This window comes from Stegodyphus dumicola, chromosome 6, assembly GCF_044657685.1.
Source record: "Stegodyphus dumicola isolate Sdum_Otavi_A_Nest chromosome 6, ASM4465768v1".
Lineage (NCBI taxonomy): Eukaryota > Metazoa > Arthropoda > Arachnida > Araneae > Eresidae > Stegodyphus > Stegodyphus dumicola.
Genome location: NC_140773.1, coordinates 51,511,057 through 51,529,013, shown reverse-complemented (window position 1 = coordinate 51,529,013; position 17,957 = coordinate 51,511,057). Strand labels below are relative to the sequence as shown.

Sequence of the window (17,957 nt, the reverse complement as noted above, 5' to 3'; positions counted from 1 at the left end):
TTACTATGTTAATCTGTTGTATCTGGCAACGAGAAATAATGTAAAGTTTAGTCTCTGACAATTGGCAACTGAGATATATTATTCTTCTACGCAGTAGAACGCTCACGCAACATGTATTCGCTGAATTAATGCTGTCTCAGTTCTCGCTAAGAATAAATGATTAAATTATACTGTTAATAACACATCTTATTTCTTACTATGCTAAACAACGCTCACTACAACGCTCATTTTTTCTTAACAATATAATTTAATCATTTATTCTTAGCGAGAACAGAGACAGCGTTAATTCAGGGAATACATGTTGCGTGAGCATTCTACTGCGTAGAAGAATAATATATCTCAGTTGCCAATTGTCAGAGACTAAACTTTACATTATTTCTCGTTGCCAGATGTAAAAGATTAACATAGTAAATGCACGATAGCCAACGATAAAGTTACAAGTACGGAACATCCCGCCCGGCGTTGAAAATTGATATATATAAAAGCTTGGGACTACTATTTACGGAATGCAGAATACCACATACAGAATAAAATTGAGATTACTATATACAGAATATATAATGCTAAGTACACATAATGCACATATGTTACTCATAGAACTGTATACATTGAAAATACTGCTTACTCACGCTGCAGATGCATGACTCATATCATTTTTAAAAATACATGTTGCAGATACAGTTCATTTACGATACGCTTAAGATTACTATATACATGCTTGAGACACTAAGTACCCGTACTGCTCGTACACTTAATTATTACTAGGTATACACAGTCTGTGGATGGTGCACAGAGTTCATGACTTTACACATACTGTACATAGTCAACATTTGTTTTGTACTGTAGCGCTTTTTGGAATGTTCTTCGTCATGATAACACTTACATAGTACAGTTAGACTTTGTAATGTGCGCATTAGGAAGATACATTAGGAGTTAGTTCGTATACAATCTCTACTTACTCAGTTCTTGTACTGAGTTCGCACTGAGTACTGAGTACCACGTGGCAGTTCAAAGTTTGGTAACGTCTTATTGTTGCTGAGCGATGATTAAAATTCTGCCTGAGGATGGCAGGTTAAAGGCTGTATTTCCTTAGATGCAGAGGAGATGCCTTAAATGCATAGTAATACAGGAGCCAGATAAAAACGTCGCATAATGGTTGCAAAGTTTGGCTACTTTTACGATTAATTTACACCAAATTTGGTGACAAAAATTAATCGCCAAAACAATCATCAGTGTGGCGATATCTCATCAATTTTACAAGATAACCGTTTACTTCAAAGTTAAATAGACTTATTCGTGTAATCTTATTTTTTCGGCAAAGCTTCACTCTCTTCAGACTTTTCATGCTACGTTATACAAAATTCGTAAAAATACAAAGAGCATTTGAAGTTAATCAAATCGAGCTGGAAACGGTACTTCAAGAAAAGTATTTTGAATTTCTAGGAAGTAACATCCTCTATTTCGTTGCGAGTAAGGGAGAGTCAGATGTAATAATAAGCTACGAGATATCTATTAAAAAATTTTAATTTGTTTTTGTGTGAAAGATGGCAAAATGCAGCTTTGAAATGATGCTAATTGTTACAAAATAAACGTATTAGCTAGGTACTCATGCTTTTCCTAAAGTCGTGATACGTGATTTTGAATTGGAATTGTAGTGCTCTCACGATGTTTAATATTGTAGTAAAAATTATGAGCAGGAATTTATTTTTTATGGTTTCGACATGTAAATCGGTATGATCAATCTTATGTTATATAGCGTAATCAATTCCTAACTTTTTATTTTAGCCTTTAATGAATTCAAAATCTTTATTGAAATTTTTCCTAAATATATGTTTCCCATTTTTCTCACTTCGTAAAATTTGCAATATCGACGTCTGCAAGTTCCCCTCTTCAGCCTCTTCCTTTCATACATATAGCTGTAGTAAATTATTGCCTCATTTACCAGTGGGCGAATTGTAAGGCTATGTTAAATATTACGATCAGCTTCCATAACACGGTTAAACGGAAAAGAAACACATCATTATAAAATTTAAAGCTAAGTAAAAATGCATTCTTTTTATGGCGCAAGTCTTGAATAAAACTCTATCAATTTCAAACACAATCAACCACACGTCTCTCTTCTTCAGGACGGACAGCAGTAAGAATTTGTTTCTCTCTCTCTCTCTCTCTTTCCTGAAAAAGAGGGACTTACGACTGATTGTTCTTGAACTATTGAGTTTTATCCGAAACTTGCTTCAAAATGAGATTGCATTTATGCCTAATTTTAAATTCTATAATATGCAGTGAAAAAGTTTCGATAATTCCAATAATTTTTTACAGTTATTCAGTTTTAATTCTCCTGTAGGCGCTTCAACATTATTTTCATTTCCTGAAGTTACCCTCCCGCTATCGATAATAATAATTTCGTATATATAGTTAATTAACGTTCAGCTTGATCCACTCAGTTTCATTGACGGAATCCAATGAATTTAAACCAAGTTGATGGCCAAGTTCCACCATGTTATTTGGAGACTTCACGCCTTAAATTATGTCGGCAATAGTCATTTCGGCACCAATAACATGAACACCTCGACTATTGAATATACAGATCATTTATTTCTATATATTGTTTTAGCACTGAGGATTGACGCAGCAGCCGTTACACATACAATGAGTAAAAAATGTCTCCGCATGCAGCAATAACGAAAAATAAAAGTTTAATTTGTCACACAAAATCCTCTGTAAAAAAATGAAAATTAAAAAATTGATTCAACATAACTTATGAGTATATTATTTGTGAAAATTAAAATGAAATCATATTGAGATGATTAAATAATAAATTTAAAGATAGCTAAGAAACAAATAAGAGTGTATAAATAAGAATAAACAGCTAAGAATAAGTAAGGGGAAAAAATGTCACTGATGAGGAACAAAGTAGTTTCCGACAATATCTACATAGTTTTTATGAAAGATATTTTTTGTGTTAACCAAGTTATATTTAATATTCGGTAGGCTCTTATTTGGAATTCTTATTAAAGTTCTTTTAATTGCTCTCCAAGTTCCCTCAGTATTGTTGGTACGCGCAACTGTCTTCGGATCTGTAAAGATCATGACTTGTGAAGATCGTGACTTAAAGAGAACGTGAAATATAAATAATAGGACAAGAACTTGCATTTTACGGTGTGGCAACAAGAAGAGGATTCGAAAGATTTTTATATATATTTTGTTTTAGAGAGTTTAAGATTGGGAGTTTTTTTTTATAGTTGTAAGAGTTTTAACTGCAGTAGTTAAGAGTTTAAAATTTTGAGAGTTTAGAGCTGCAATATTTATTTTTTTTTGGTTCTGTTTTGAAATTTAAATAAAAGTATTTTGTTTATTCTGAAAATTAGCTTTATTCTTCCTACAAGATTCAATATTCATTATATTGAAATAAGGAAAGGGATTTTTACTGGCGCAGTCGACAGGATCGGAGTTTCCCCGCATATAATTACGAACCAAAATAACTCAGGTGAGAGCTCAATTTACCTTGGAAACGTAAAATAGTTAATTAAGATTATGAAAAGTTAATTATTGTTTCCGTCATGGAATCTTAGTTTATTTACTTGTCAAAGTAATGAATACGCCAGTGTTCAAATGTAATTTTCAAAGTAATGAATACGCCAGTGTTCAAATGTAATTTTCAAAGTAATGAATACGCCAGTGTTCAAATGTAATTTTCAAAGTAATGAATACGCCAGTGTTCAAATGTAATTTTCAAAGTAATGAATACGCCAGTGTTCAAATGTAATTTCGTTTGACTCGCCAGAGTAGGTGAACAACACATTAAGTATTGATTCTACTGATTGATTTTCGTGTCGAATAAAATTAAATTCATTGTGAATTATATTTAAATAGAAAAAGAAAAGAAAAAAAATAGCTTTTCATAAAACTAAGAGTCTATTGGCTGAATAAAATCGAGACATGGCTTTTATGGGACGTGGGAAAAAAGAGGATTTGCTGGCTTTAGCTGCTGAATTAGAAATTCAAGTAGATCCAAGTATGAAAATCGTGGCGATAAAAAATGAAATAATTCAAAGTGATACATATGATGAAGCATTTGCTAAAGAAGTGTTTTTAACGATTATTGAAGAGACGAAAAGAAAAGAAGAGGAACAGCGAAGAAAGGAGAAAGAAGAGATTGAGGAACACCGAAGAAAGGAAAAAGAAGAGATTGAGGAAAGACGAAGGAAAGAAGAATTAGAAGCACAGCAGAAAAGAGAGCAAATGGAATTTGAATTGAGGAAACTCGAAATTGAATCTCGTGTTCGACTAACACAAACTCCACCAACAAATGAAAATGGACATCATAATTTTGATTTAATTAAGCTTATTCCCAAATTCAATTTAAGACACGATGATATTGTGATTTATTTATCCTTATTTGAAAGACAAGCTAAAAGGACAAAGATTGATCCTAAAGATTGGGTTTCATGTTTATTGACTTTAATGCCATCTGAAATCATTCAATTAATTGGTAGGGAATCTGAAGAATGGATCAATGGTCTTGAAATCACAAATTTTGCCGCGTTAAAAGACTTGATTATTACTGACCAAATTAAGAAAAGAGTACCCTATGAAGTAAGAGACCATCTTCTTGACGACTGGGCGAAATTCGTTTCTCCAACCAAATTAGCTGATAAACTTGACGAATATGACAGTGTTCATAATATCTCAAAACAGAATGGTGGTAATCCATCAGCAGACAGAACTAATAAAAAATGGCAACCTCGTTCTCCACTTCCAGAAAGAGCTTTCAGAAATAAATCGCTGTACGCTGAAAACACGCCAAGAGTGTACCCATCCCGTAAGAGTGACGAACCACAAAAGACTAATTTCAAATTAACTTGCTATAATTGTGGAAAAGAAGGTCATACATCTAAGTTATGTACCAAAAATCGGATACCAAGAAGTGCTTCTGCAACAGCACAAAACAACTTAATACAAACACAAGCACCCCTAGCAGAAAAAGAAAAACCAGAAGTGCTAACTGCCAAGATCTCTATTCCTGTCTCAAAATCAGTGGACGTATCTAGAAACATAGATGAATTAAAACTGGTCAAAGTTAAATGTGGAGATATTATTCTAAATGGAATCGTAGACACGGGAGCACAAATTTCAGTAGTCCGTGAGAAATTGGTTGACAACATACCTTGCGAAGGAGAAAGTAAAATAGAGATATCTTCTGCTTTTGGTGAAAACGAAATTACTCCACTAAAGATTTTCCAGATGAAAATTGACGATGATTTTCACGGTAGAGTGTCCATTACGTGTGCTGTTTCAAAAAAGCTAGTTACCGACTTGCTATTGAGTTCTTCAGCTTATGAAACACTCTGTGGAAATATCGAACTGTGGAACTGTGATCGTCATTGGGATGCATCCCCCTTAGAGTACAAAGAGACAGATGATAAACCCTCACCAGTTGAAGACATTACTACAAATTTGGCTGTTGTTAATCAGATTTCCCAAGAAAACATAGAGTCTCTGAAAACAACGAACAAGGTAAGACTAGAATTCAAGACACATCAAGAACAAGACGAAACTCTGAAAAAATGCTTTGAATGGGCAAATAAAAATCAAAATTCATATACTTTCGATGATGGCATATTACTTCATTCCGAATATATCTGTGGTGAAAACATTAAGCAAGTTGTATTACCTTTAGAAAAAAGAAGGGAAGTCCTAAGAATGGCACATGAAATCCCTCTTGCCGGCCACCTCGGTGAGAAAAAGACAATTCAACGAATCAAGTACTCATTCTTTTGGCCTACTATTAAGCAAGATGTTAAAAAATTCTGTGAAAGTTGTAAAGAATGCCAATTGAGGAGAACAGTTACGTACAAAGATCGAATCCCAATTCAACCTATTGTTAGGCCGGAAACACCCTTTGAAGTATGGAGCGTGGATTGTATCGGGCCATTAGAACCTCCATCCAGGAGAGGTCATCGGTTTGTGATATGTGCTGTTGACCTATGCACCAGATGGGCAGAAGCCACCCCCGTCAAAGACATAAGTGCGAAAACAACATGCAACGTTTTGATGAGGTTTTTTACTCAAACTGGATTTCCAAAAGTGATTTGTTCCGACCAGGGAACTAATTTCACAGCCAAACTCACCCGAGCCTTTGAGAACTTACTTGGTGTGTCTCCACGATTCTCCACTCCAGGACACCCCGAGAGTATGGGTGCTGTCGAGCGTTGGAATAGAACCTTAAAAGAGATGATGAACAAAAATATCCAAGAACATGGCAGAAACTGGGATTTGAATCTTCCCTATCTCCTGTTTGCCTACAGAGAAGTGCCACATAGCACCACTGGTTTGTCTCCCTTCCAGATGGTATATGGAAGAATACCACCAGGACCATTATCTTTGCTGAAAGAAATATGGACAGGTGAACGTAGCATTCCAGTTACAGCTTCCCGTTCAATTGAAAATTATCTACAAGACCTTTTAGAAAAATTAAGAAAAGCTCATGACATTGCATCAGCAAATTCCAAAATATCTCAAGAAGAGTACACTTCAAGATACAATTTACGTTCTCATGAAAAGACTTTCAATGTTGGGGACAAAGTCCTCGTATTAATGCCATCATCATCACATAAATTGCTCAACACGTGGCAAGGACCAGCTACCGTGATCAAACTTACCAGGCCACACTCTGCCAAAATCGAAATGGAAAACGGAAGTATTAGGGAACTCCATATAAATAAGTTAAGGCCATATATTGCTCGTGTAGATCACGTTGGTATCATTTTTGACCAAGATGAAGAGTTTGGAGATATCCACTATGCACCAGCAGATCTTATGAATAAATCTGCTGATGATATCTGGACCCATTTACAAAATTTGAAAGGTGACTTAAAATATTACCAACGGGAAGGACTATTTAAAGTACTAAAATCTTATGTAGATGTTTTCAGTAGCAAACCTGGTCAAGCCAATGTTGATGGTCATGACATCAAGGTTACAGAAGGATGTAATCCGAAAAGATTGAGGCCCTACCGTGTTCCTGTTTCACTTCAAGAGGAAGTCGATCGTCAAGTTAAAGAACTGTTAGAATGGGATCTTATAGAACCCAGTGACAGTAACTGGGCACATCCTATAGTATGTGTTGCAAAAAAGAATGGCGGCGTTAGACTATGCATAGACTTCAGGCTTTTAAATAGCTTCACAATTCCGGACGCCTATCCGATGAAGATTGCTAAAGATTTACTATTCGAAATAGGGAAAGCCAAATTCATAACAGTTCTCGATTTAACCAAGGGATATTGGCAAATTCCTATGAAAGAAGAAGCTAAACCCTACACAGCATTTATCACTCATTCCGGCCATTACCAATGGAAAGTTCTCCCTTTCGGTTTGAAAAATGCTGGAAGTACCTTCCAAAAATCGATGGATAAGGTGCTTGCAAACCATAAGAACTACTGCCGTTCATATATTGATGATGTGGCAATATTTTCTGAAACTTGGGATGGCCACCTCTATCACATCGACCAAGTGTTTCAGACACTGAGAAACGCAGGTCTAACCGCAAATCTAGAAAAGTGTGATTTCGGAAAGAGCCACGTGAAGTTTCTAGGACATGTAATAGGTTCTGGCACTCACTCTCCAGATCCTGAGAAAGTAGAAGTCATCAGAAATCTGTCTAAGCCTACCACTAAAAAAGAAGTCAGGAGTCTTTTAGGGCTAGCAAGTTACTATAGGGATTATATCCCAAATTTTTCTGAGATTGTTTTACCTCTAACAAACCTTACAAAGAAGAGTGTTCCAAATAATATTCCATGGGACTCTGAAAAAGAAGCAGCTTTTAACAAACTTAAAGAAGAGTTGATTAAAATGCCATCTCTGCATACTCCGGACATCAGCAAGCCCTTTCAACTCTATACGGATGCATCTGCTTTCGCAATTGGAGCGTGTTTAGCTCAAAACGACGAACATGGCAAAGAAATGCCCATAGCATTTTTCAGCAAGAAATTAACGCCCTGTCAACAACGATGGTCAACCATCGAACGAGAAGCATTTTGTGTCATCGAAGCCTTGAAAAAATTTGACACATGGATTTTCGGTGCCAAAGTGCAGATTGTGTCTGATCACAATCCCTTCACCTACTTGACCCAAAGCGCCCCTCATGGTGCTAAACTGTCTCGTTGGGCCTTAGCGTTACAACGGTATAACATGACTGTGACATACCGCAAAGGAAGTTTACATGGGAATGCTGATTCTTTGTCAAGGTTAGCTGTTAACTCTTTCTCTCTCAATGAACTCTGAGCAACATTGTCTCTACGGTGACGGATGTGCTTCTTGTGGGGAGACTTGTAAAGATCATGACTTGTGAAGATCGTGACTTAAAGAGAACGTGAAATATAAATAATAGGACAAGAACTTGCATTTTACGGTGTGGCAACAAGAAGAGGATTCGAAAGATTTTTATATATATTTTGTTTTAGAGAGTTTAAGATTGGGAGTTTTTTTTTATAGTTGTAAGAGTTTTAACTGCAGTAGTTAAGAGTTTAAAATTTTGAGAGTTTAGAGCTGCAATATTTATTTTTTTTGGTTCTGTTTTGAAATTTAAATAAAAGTATTTTGTTTATTCTGAAAATTAGCTTTATTCTTCCTACAAGATTCAATATTCATTATATTGAAATAAGGAAAGGATCTTTACTGGATCTTTAAATCACAAGCTATGATTTACTTGCGCATATCCTTCCGACTTGAGACAATTATAAGCTTTCCAGCAATCCGAAATAACAAATGATCCTGGCAGAACATTCTGTTTAACAATTTCTAACGATGATGTACCTCTGCTTTCAACCACTTTAAACGCGCATTTATGAGTCCCTCTCTCAAGCAAACCAAAGAGCCACCTCCCTTTGACTCTTTTTCCCTTTGATATTTTTTGCTTACCAAATTCACTTTCGTCAATTTCCACAATCACGTCTTCCCCGCTTAACATCGTATTCTCCTTCAAGCATGACTCCATGCACACTTCCCTACAAAAGCCTTTCCAATCTGTCATCGCATTTTTAGGAATATGTAATTCCGATCGTATAAAATCATTCCCGCACTTACCCAACCACATATAGGTAACTCGCATGTGAAGAGTAAATTGAGCATGTGTCGCAGAGTACCACACATGCTCAATTTACTCTTCACAAACCACGACAGACAGACCTTATAATTCGATGCTTAGATTCGCCTCCAGTAATTCCACACGACCACACAAAATCACCTATACAGTTCTTTCGCTCTACTAGCTTCATATTAATTTCACAAATTGGACATTTATACCATCTTGCAATCAAACTTTTCTCCATACACCACTCAATCAGGCTTTTTTTAACCTTTTTGCTCTAACGCAGAGTTTATTAAACTGTGGATCACGACCCCCATGGGGGTCGCGGGATATGCAGCAGGGATAGCCAAAAATTTAGGAGTTTTGATAGTTCTTTAACTTATTATAATAATTTTACAATTAGCAAATATTTTTACACAATTTGTCTGAAAATAGATAAAGATAAGACAATACAGACAAAGAAAAAAACGAAAAGGTTTCGACGCATTATTTTTATAATACAAAGGTTCATTTTACTTGCTTTGCACGTGACGCTGTCATTTTGTATATTACTTATTTAAAATCTTCACATTGTTCTCTGTCTTAAAATACTACAGAATGCACCGAGTCAGACACACTCATCCATGATTAAAACGTTCTTTAAGCAAAAGAATTCTTTCCTGTTTTTGGAGCAGTTACGGTTATAATTTTTAAATCATACATTCAATATTTTCAATCGTTTGGTAAATCTTAATGATATATTTTTGAGAGCTAACTCGTTGTATAAAATGTTAACAGTACCACACAACATACAAAAGTAGATTTATAATTTAAAAAATCTCGTGCAGAACATTTTAAAACTAACATTTTCAATTCAGTTAAAACATAATTAGCAAAAAGAGCGTTAGCACAGAAGGGCTATTAATTTCGTTTTGACCTTTTGTGTCGATTCACTTTCTGCGTTGATTCACTTTTCAGACTGTTGCCACCAAATATTACAGCAATGTATTATATTTAAAGAAAATAAATAATGAAGATTCTACATAAATGTATGTATGTTTTTCGCACTGTGATAAAACAACGGTACATAGAGCCATCAAATTTTCAATAACATAATCCTCCAGCAAATATGGGAACCTGGAAGCCCTAATTTGAAATTTGGAATTTGTTTTATTTTCTATTTCATATTTTGTCCGACATTAAAGAATTTTTTATTAAGAAACTCAACGATTTAAAATCGAGCAATGGCAACACTCTAGGAGAGGACAATTTTTATCTCCAGCGCGCTCGCAATTGTGTATCGGAAATTCTAAAGATATGCTCATTTTAAAATTATTTTGCGGCATTGCTGTTGAATTGAATTTTATGGTTTAAGTACGAAGAACATTTGATATTCAATAAATAAAGGTAAAACGCAAAATGTTAAGAAAAGCCCCTTTGGGCGTAATGTAAAATCTGAAAAAGCTTTCAGATTTTTTTAGGTACTTTTAGTTTCACCAGCGCAAATCTCGCCAAGCACACTTTTTTTTGTGGCAACAACACAAAAAAAAATTTTAACAAATGTTAGTTCTAATAATTTTTATTTCGAAGGCATAAACATTTTAATATCGTTTAAAATTTTGTAAAAAGACAATAAATAAAATCAATAAATTCAAAAAAAGACATTAATTTAAGAATTTACTATGCTTTCATGGTGAAACATCTTGACAATCCCTGGACAAGAAGCCAAACTTACAACTAAGGCATAAATGCAATAATAAGCATTACATTACAATAACAAACAACATGAACAATAAATGCAATAACTAAATCAAATACTAAATTCACATTTAGAAACAAAAAGGACCATGGTCTTACATTATTTTCAATTATTTACACTACGTACTATGACCATAGTAAGGAGCTAACCTGTCGTAATGAACGACTTTAGGTTTAGAGTTCAAAGACTTACGGATCCGAACCACGACGTCATTCACCTGCTTACGACTGTGTACGGACCATCCCAAGGTGACTGTAATTTCGGACAGAATACCTTCCGTCAATCGGATTCCACAACCACACCTTGTCTCCTTCGTTGAATTGATGTTCAGTAGCTCTTGTGTCGTATCGGGTCTTCATCTTCTCCGTCGCCAAATGGACTCGCTCTTCGTGCAAAGTTGTGCATCACTTCAAACCAGGCATGGAGATCTTGAATATATTCCTCAGGCGATGAAGAAGCATCCGGAGGGCGACCAAACAAGAGATCACAAGGCAGACGAAGGTCACGACCGAAGAGCATCTGTGATAAGGAATAGCCGGTAGTCTCGTGGACGTCACTGCGGTAAGCCAGTTAAAACAGTGATAATTTCTTGTCCCAGTCCTGCTGGTTTCTGGAAACCACTAATGAGAGGTTGTTAAGAATGGTTCGATTGAGCCTCTCTACCATGCCGTCCGACTGGGGATGTAATGAAGTCGTTTGGGTTTTGTCAACGCCGAGTAATTTTCATAATTCTTTGATTACAGCCGAGGAAAAATTCCTTCCCTGATCTGAATTTAACTGAAGAGGCACTCCGAACCTGGAAATCCAGTGCTGTATCATTACCTCAGCTACTGTCCTGAGGTATTCTATTCTTGATCAGGAATAGAATAAGCTTCAGGCCACTTGGTGAAATAATCAATGACAACGAGTATGTATTTGTTTCCATCAGCAGTTCGTGGCAGAGGTCCCAGGATGTCAAAGGCGATACGTTCAAAAGGCGCCCCTACGTTGTAATGTTGCAGCTTGCCTCGGCTGCGTCTCCTCTGTCCTTTTCGACCCGCACACGCATCGCAAGATCGGCACCACTTTTGCACGTCATCCTTTGCATTATTCCAGTAAAAGCGCTCACGAATTCTCTGCAAAGTCTTCATTATTCCAAAGCGACCTCCTGTAGGGCTGTTATGTAGTTCCTTAAGGACATCAGGAATCCGGGATCTTGGAAGTATCAGTTGCCATCGGAACGTCTTCCCATCATCCGATTCGAATTTCCGGTATAAGACGCCGTTTCGAATGTGAAGTGAATTCCAGAGTGTCCATTTTTATCTTGTTGTAGGACTCTAGATAGAAATGTCCTACCAGGTAGGTTTTCTGCTTGATGACTCCATTAAATCAATTATGGGTTTAATGTCACGGTCTTCCTGTTGGTCTTTTCTGACTTCATTATCACTCCACGGTTCTCGATCAGCCGATGTTGATGTAATTTGTCGTGCAACCGGACTCAGGAGCTCGTATTTCGCTTTGACCCTGGAATAATGTCGGGAGATTTCCAAGCAAGGTCTTCTAGACAGGGCGTCGGCATTTCCGTGTGATGATCCCTTCCGATGACGAATAGTGATGTCATATTCTTGGAGTCTCTGTATCCACCTGGCTAATTGACCCTCAGGATTCTTAAAATTTAAAAGCCAGGTCAATGATGCATGATCGGTGCGGAGCAGGAATTTTCTGCCGTATAGATAGTGTTGGAACTGTTCTACAGCTTTGACTATGGCGAGCAACTCTTTCCTGGTGACACAATAATTCCTCTCCGGTTTAGACAGGCACTTGCTCCAGTATGCCACTACACGTTCTTGGCCGTCTATTTCTTGGGACAAAACACCACCGACACTTTCATTGCTCGCGTCCGTGTCGAGAATAAATGGTCTGTCGAGCTGAGGATACGTCAGGATTGGAGCAGATGTTAAAGCTTCCTTTAAGTTGTTAAATGCATTCTCGCATTCTTTCGTCCACAAGAACCTTTGCTTGCTCTCTGTCACCTTGTAAAGGGGTCTTGCGATGGAAGGAAAGTCCTTCACGAATCTCCTATAGTAGGTGCAAAGCCCTGGAAGCTTTTAGCACCGAATTTTAAAATTAGTTCTTGACTTATTTTATTGAAATGACTTGCGTCCATGGGGGTTACAATGGAGAGGAGTTCATGGAGGCTCTATTCTAACCTCCATTTAGACTTAGACACTTATATATATACAGACCTATTGCAATACGCAACTTTGCCGGTTCTTGAAGGAAAGCCCGAAGGCACATGACATGATAAGTTCCAGACGTGGGAGGATCTCTGAAGAGAATTCGGAATAGGTTGAAGCAGGAGGGGCTACGAACCTCGTAGGGCGGAGGAAAGCAGAACATCAAGAAAAGTCACCGTAAGGTGGAGCCATCTATCGACGCTAGAAGGAACTAGGACAGTCATCTTTCAGAAGCAGATGTAAATTAAACATCAATGCCATCTAAACGTTCAACAAGACCTTAAATTTTTTACCTGTAGTCTTCTTTTTCTTGAATGAATCAACAAATGCAATCAATCTGCTGACAACATCTTTAGTTATTTCAAAATCCATTTCTGAGGGTGCAGAAGAATCATTTGAAGCTTTAGACACAGGAGTAGAAACATTATGTGTGGAGACAGCTCTTTTATAGTTCTTGGGTGGCTGATGAGCTTTCCTTTCATCATTGAGACTTGCGAAGCTTTGGATACAGTTCACAACCTTTAAATAAGGCTACGTGATTTTTTCCTCATTTGACATAAGTAGGTTGATCCGTTTTCGGACGTTTATATGCATACGTGAGATGATCTTGGCCACAAATTAAGCATCTTGGAAGGTTGTTGACCATGGCCAAAACGCTGGCATCTGAAACACATCATGTAGCTGCGATTGCTATGATATTACGAATACTCACTCTAAGAGTGTGCACTTCGAATACTCACTCTAAGAGTGTGCTTAAGAGTGTGCACTTCTTGTAAATGCTACGTCCAATGTCATCTCTTTTTAAAGAGATAAAGAAAACTGGTAACTTCGTCACAACACCATCAGATTTTTTAGGGAATTGGATAACCTTCAAAACAGGATAACCGGCTTCACACAGTTCAGTTTTGATTTCGATAATACTGGAGTCATCAGTTAATCCCCTAATGATCACTTTGATTGGAGTATCGGCTTCAGCATCTAACCTCCATGCCTGCGTCTGTTCTTTTAAAAGCCAGTCTCTGGCCATTTCCGGTTTGAGAGATTTATAAAGGGAAAGAACTCTCTTTCGGTTCATGAGATAAAAACAAAAGAATCGTATGATATATCCGCATCTTATAATCTGTTAGATTATAAAAAAAAAAAAAAAAAAAAGCTTAAATTAAGGTCTTAAATAAAATTGGGGGGGGGGGGGTTCCTTCTACTACAAAACCTTAATACCGAAGAAAATTTGTTATAGGGAGAAAGGGGAAAATCAGACCAATGAGATGAAGACGGTATGAGAGTGCCGTCTGCATTTAAACATTTAGGCTATCCGGCGTGTTGTGAGTTTAAAAAGTATTTGTGTTTTAAGAGTGCCTTCGTGTGTCTGAGGAGCTGGTGTATAAATTTATTCCTTTTGTAACCATCATGGATCAATTCGAAAGTATTAATCGATTGGTAAGTTATGTTTTTTAATGTTTAGAGATTAAAGTGCCTGAATTAGATCGTGAAAGTAATTGTATTTATAAAAGCGTGGACGAGTAATTTCAATATCATGCTTAATCATAAATATGTGATTTCATTTTTTCTATAGTTCTTTGATGGCCTTCGGCTTTTAGTCGATTTAGTGAAGTTTTGAAATCGGGATTTTATCTAGCCGACATTTCATTTGAACATCTATATTATTCCTCTTTGATGACTACTACCACAGAAGACTAAAATCCTCTGGATCCGTATGTAGTAGTTTTAATGAGATTTCGTGCTGCTGTCAGTTTTAGTTAGTTGCCTAGCTGTATGATAATCATCACTTTAGTCAATCTTTCATGGGATTATTTTTATGCATAAAATTCAGACTATATGTTGTTATTGGATAGATTTTATTACAAAAATTAATAGTGTAAAAAATTACCAGAATCAAAACTAGTTGCGGTTTGAAATATTTTGTACCTTTTAATCTCTCCATATGTTACAATGCACTGCATAAAATAAGAATTTCATTATTTTAAGAAACTTCCCTATCCCTCCTAATTTCAGTTTCCCACCAGAATGCAAATTTAAATGCAAATCTCATTGAGTTCAGAAATCGTATTTAAGTAGTAGAATTGAAGAGCTGGTTACAGGCACAGCAGCAGGATTATGCCTATTATTATTATTATAACAAGTTTATCCTGCGAGTGAGATTTATGCTGCGAGTTGTAAATAACTCTGGAGTTGAATAGTGGAAAGTGCAAAATCACCCACTGCTTTACATGCTTCTGAAAATCGACAACTTGAAAATAACAAGTCAAAGAATTGCGCAAACTCAGTATCCATGCACACATCAACCTATTTTCACTTAAAAAGACATCAGAGAATTGCACAAACTTGGCAAGGTGCACTCCCTTGAGTTTGTTAATGTACACATCAATATGCGCCATATAAGTGGGCGATTCTGCACTTTACTCTTTGAATATTTGTGCTAGCAGCTTATGGCTGATCTTTGGAATATGGTAACAGGTAGTATGGCGACATTTTGGAAGCAATAAAGGTTACTACCTAGGACTTTGGTAATAATGTGAGAAGTACTCAGTTCTGATTACGCATTATTTTGTGTGAGGGAAATGAGAGATCATGAGATATGTCATGTGACATTAATGGACGAATTACAGTTCTTTAATCGGAAAAGGGGGTAAATTTGGAAAAATATCTGTAGTACTATATTATTTTGTATTAAGCTTCATTGTGTGTTGTGTGAAATAGTGTTGATTAATTTTCGGATTGCATGGCGCTATATAAAGTGAATTCTAAATTTTTAATGCATTTATCTGATAATAAGTTGAGATTGTGTGAAAGGAAGGATATTAAAGATAAGTTTGAATGGCGGTGCAAGAAATCTGGTGAAAATGGACATTTTGTGAAACGGAGTGTAAGGAAGGGTACGTGGTTTGCTGAAAGTAGTTTGAGTATGGGTGAAATTTTATTAATTTCTTATTACTGGGTGAATAGACTGCCAGTTGACTACTGGGTTTCGGATTTAGAAATTAGCAGTAGTATTGCAGCCGATTGGAACTTATTCTGTAGGGAAGTGTGCGTGCCGCGTAATGAAATTCTGAAGAAGATTAGGTAAGTTAGTATTTTTAATCATTTGAAAATATTATTTTTATGCATTGTTCTAAATGTAAGGAGTAAATAAATTAATATGGTATTTTTGGAAAATTGTTATTAGCAATGATTTAGTTTAAAGTAATTAGGATTGTAATCTTATGTTTATTAATTTAATGTATGTGCTTATTTATATTTTAAGTAGTGTTTTTTTAATTTAATGATCATGATTTTGTGAGTTATACGTTTGTAGTATTTTGGAATATGTTTGAGTAGTATACGTTGAGTATTTTCATGCATTTTCGTGAAATTTTTCTAATTTATGAGAAAATAGCAGTGTAGATAGATAAAGTTAAGAGTGTGTGCAATGCCATTTTTGTGCAATTCTGGGATGTTTTTTTAAGTAAAAATGAGTCGACGTGTAAATGGTTTATGTGTATGTGCTATTCTGAAAAACGCGCAAGGAGTTTGCAATTGTGCACTTTTTCCCAATTTTGCAGTGAATATTTGTCATGATTAAGCAGTTTTGTTAGATAAAATTTCTAGCATAAGTGTAATTCGGCTAGTAGATTGTTGTAAAAAGTGTTGAGTAAATAAAAAGAAAAGAAACGTGTCTTTACTTTGTGAAGACAAAATGGCGGCGAAAAAAAAAATAGAGGGTTGCTGTAGCAGAGTTGGTCGCGAAATTTTCACCAAAAAATCGCCAAGTTACCATAATCCAAAGATCAACCCCGCTTACTTTTTAGATTATTTGATATTTTAGACTCGCTTTGCTGTGTGCAACCGATAAATCTGATTTAGATTGAAGTAGGAGCCAGTCATGTAGTTGAAATCTGATTCATTCTGATTATACATACTAGTTTGTGCTGACATTACTTAGCCACAAGTGGTAGTTTGTTTGTGATCTTGAGTGTGTGCATGTTCTGTTCAGGTTAGTTAAAATAAAAAAGTTGTTATAACTTTTGTTGCCAGTCATCTGTTTTGTTTGTTTGTCACAAGAATTTTCTATCTCATCTTCGGTAGAGTCTACATTTTATGCTCCTTAAAAGAACAAGACTCTGCAAGATAATTCTATACTCACATATTTAATTAAGAAAGTAAGCAACCAAATGTTATGACAACATAAATGCTGCCTACGTTGGCAATTAATTTAGTAAACATGTATCAAATTACTATTTTAAAGTATTTACTTTTATCTAAAAGGAAAATTTTAAAAAAAAATTAACAGAAATGTTATTTGCCATTGTCAGTGCTCAGTAATTGATTCTGCATTCTAATGAAAGAGCTTATAAATAAATTTTAACCCTCTCCTTTCAATTCTTGTTTCTAGTTACAACTTCCTACCAGACTGAGCTTTTAGGGTCACATTGAATGCAAATGAGTTAGAAGTATTTAAGGAAGGTTCAGCTTGCTTTGATAGAGAATGCTAGGAGTCCTTATTGGTGCATGTTTGCCTTCTGCTTAAGGTGCTCTTGAAGCTGTAATTCTCGGCCATATTATACGAGCCTATTGCTATTTGCCGGCTATTTTAATCAAGGGCCAACTACATTGGATAATAGTGTCTATCTTTGTCTAAGTCTCATTTAGTTAATTTTAGCTTAGTTTTAATTTCTCATTCTGAGTTAAAGCTTGAGTAGAGGCTTTCTTGAAGCCCGAGAAGGGGCTGAGTGTTATTCTTATTTGAGTGAATAAAAGGGTAATTTAACTTTTCTGGAGTTAATGGCTTAGTTGCTCTAAACTCAGCGATTAGTCACTGCATAGTTCACTAGGTTCCTTGACGTTTCATCATAGACAAAGGATGAGAAACCCTACAAGTTAATTTTATAAAAAGTTTACAGCATCAAAACTGAATATT

General features: G+C 35.9%; 1 protein-coding gene across 2 annotated transcripts in view; it reads left to right on the top strand.

Moving 5' to 3' along the window:
* Positions 1 to 14,324: 14,324 nt before the first annotated feature.
* ArgRS (arginine--tRNA ligase-like protein) overlaps positions 14,325 to 17,957 on the top strand; it is a 40,563-nt gene continuing 36,930 nt past the window's right edge. The window contains exons 1-2 of one of the 2 annotated variants that reach the window (XM_035359175.2): positions 14,332 to 14,479; positions 14,616 to 14,754. Coding sequence is in view for 1 of the 2 variants with exons in the window: in XM_035359174.2 (XP_035215065.2) it covers positions 14,450 to 14,479 (30 nt within the window). In the remaining variant the exon portion in view is untranslated. Of the gene's footprint in view, positions 14,480 to 14,615; positions 14,755 to 17,957 lie in introns of both variants that reach the window. The other variant, XM_035359174.2, reaches the window with a different exon arrangement.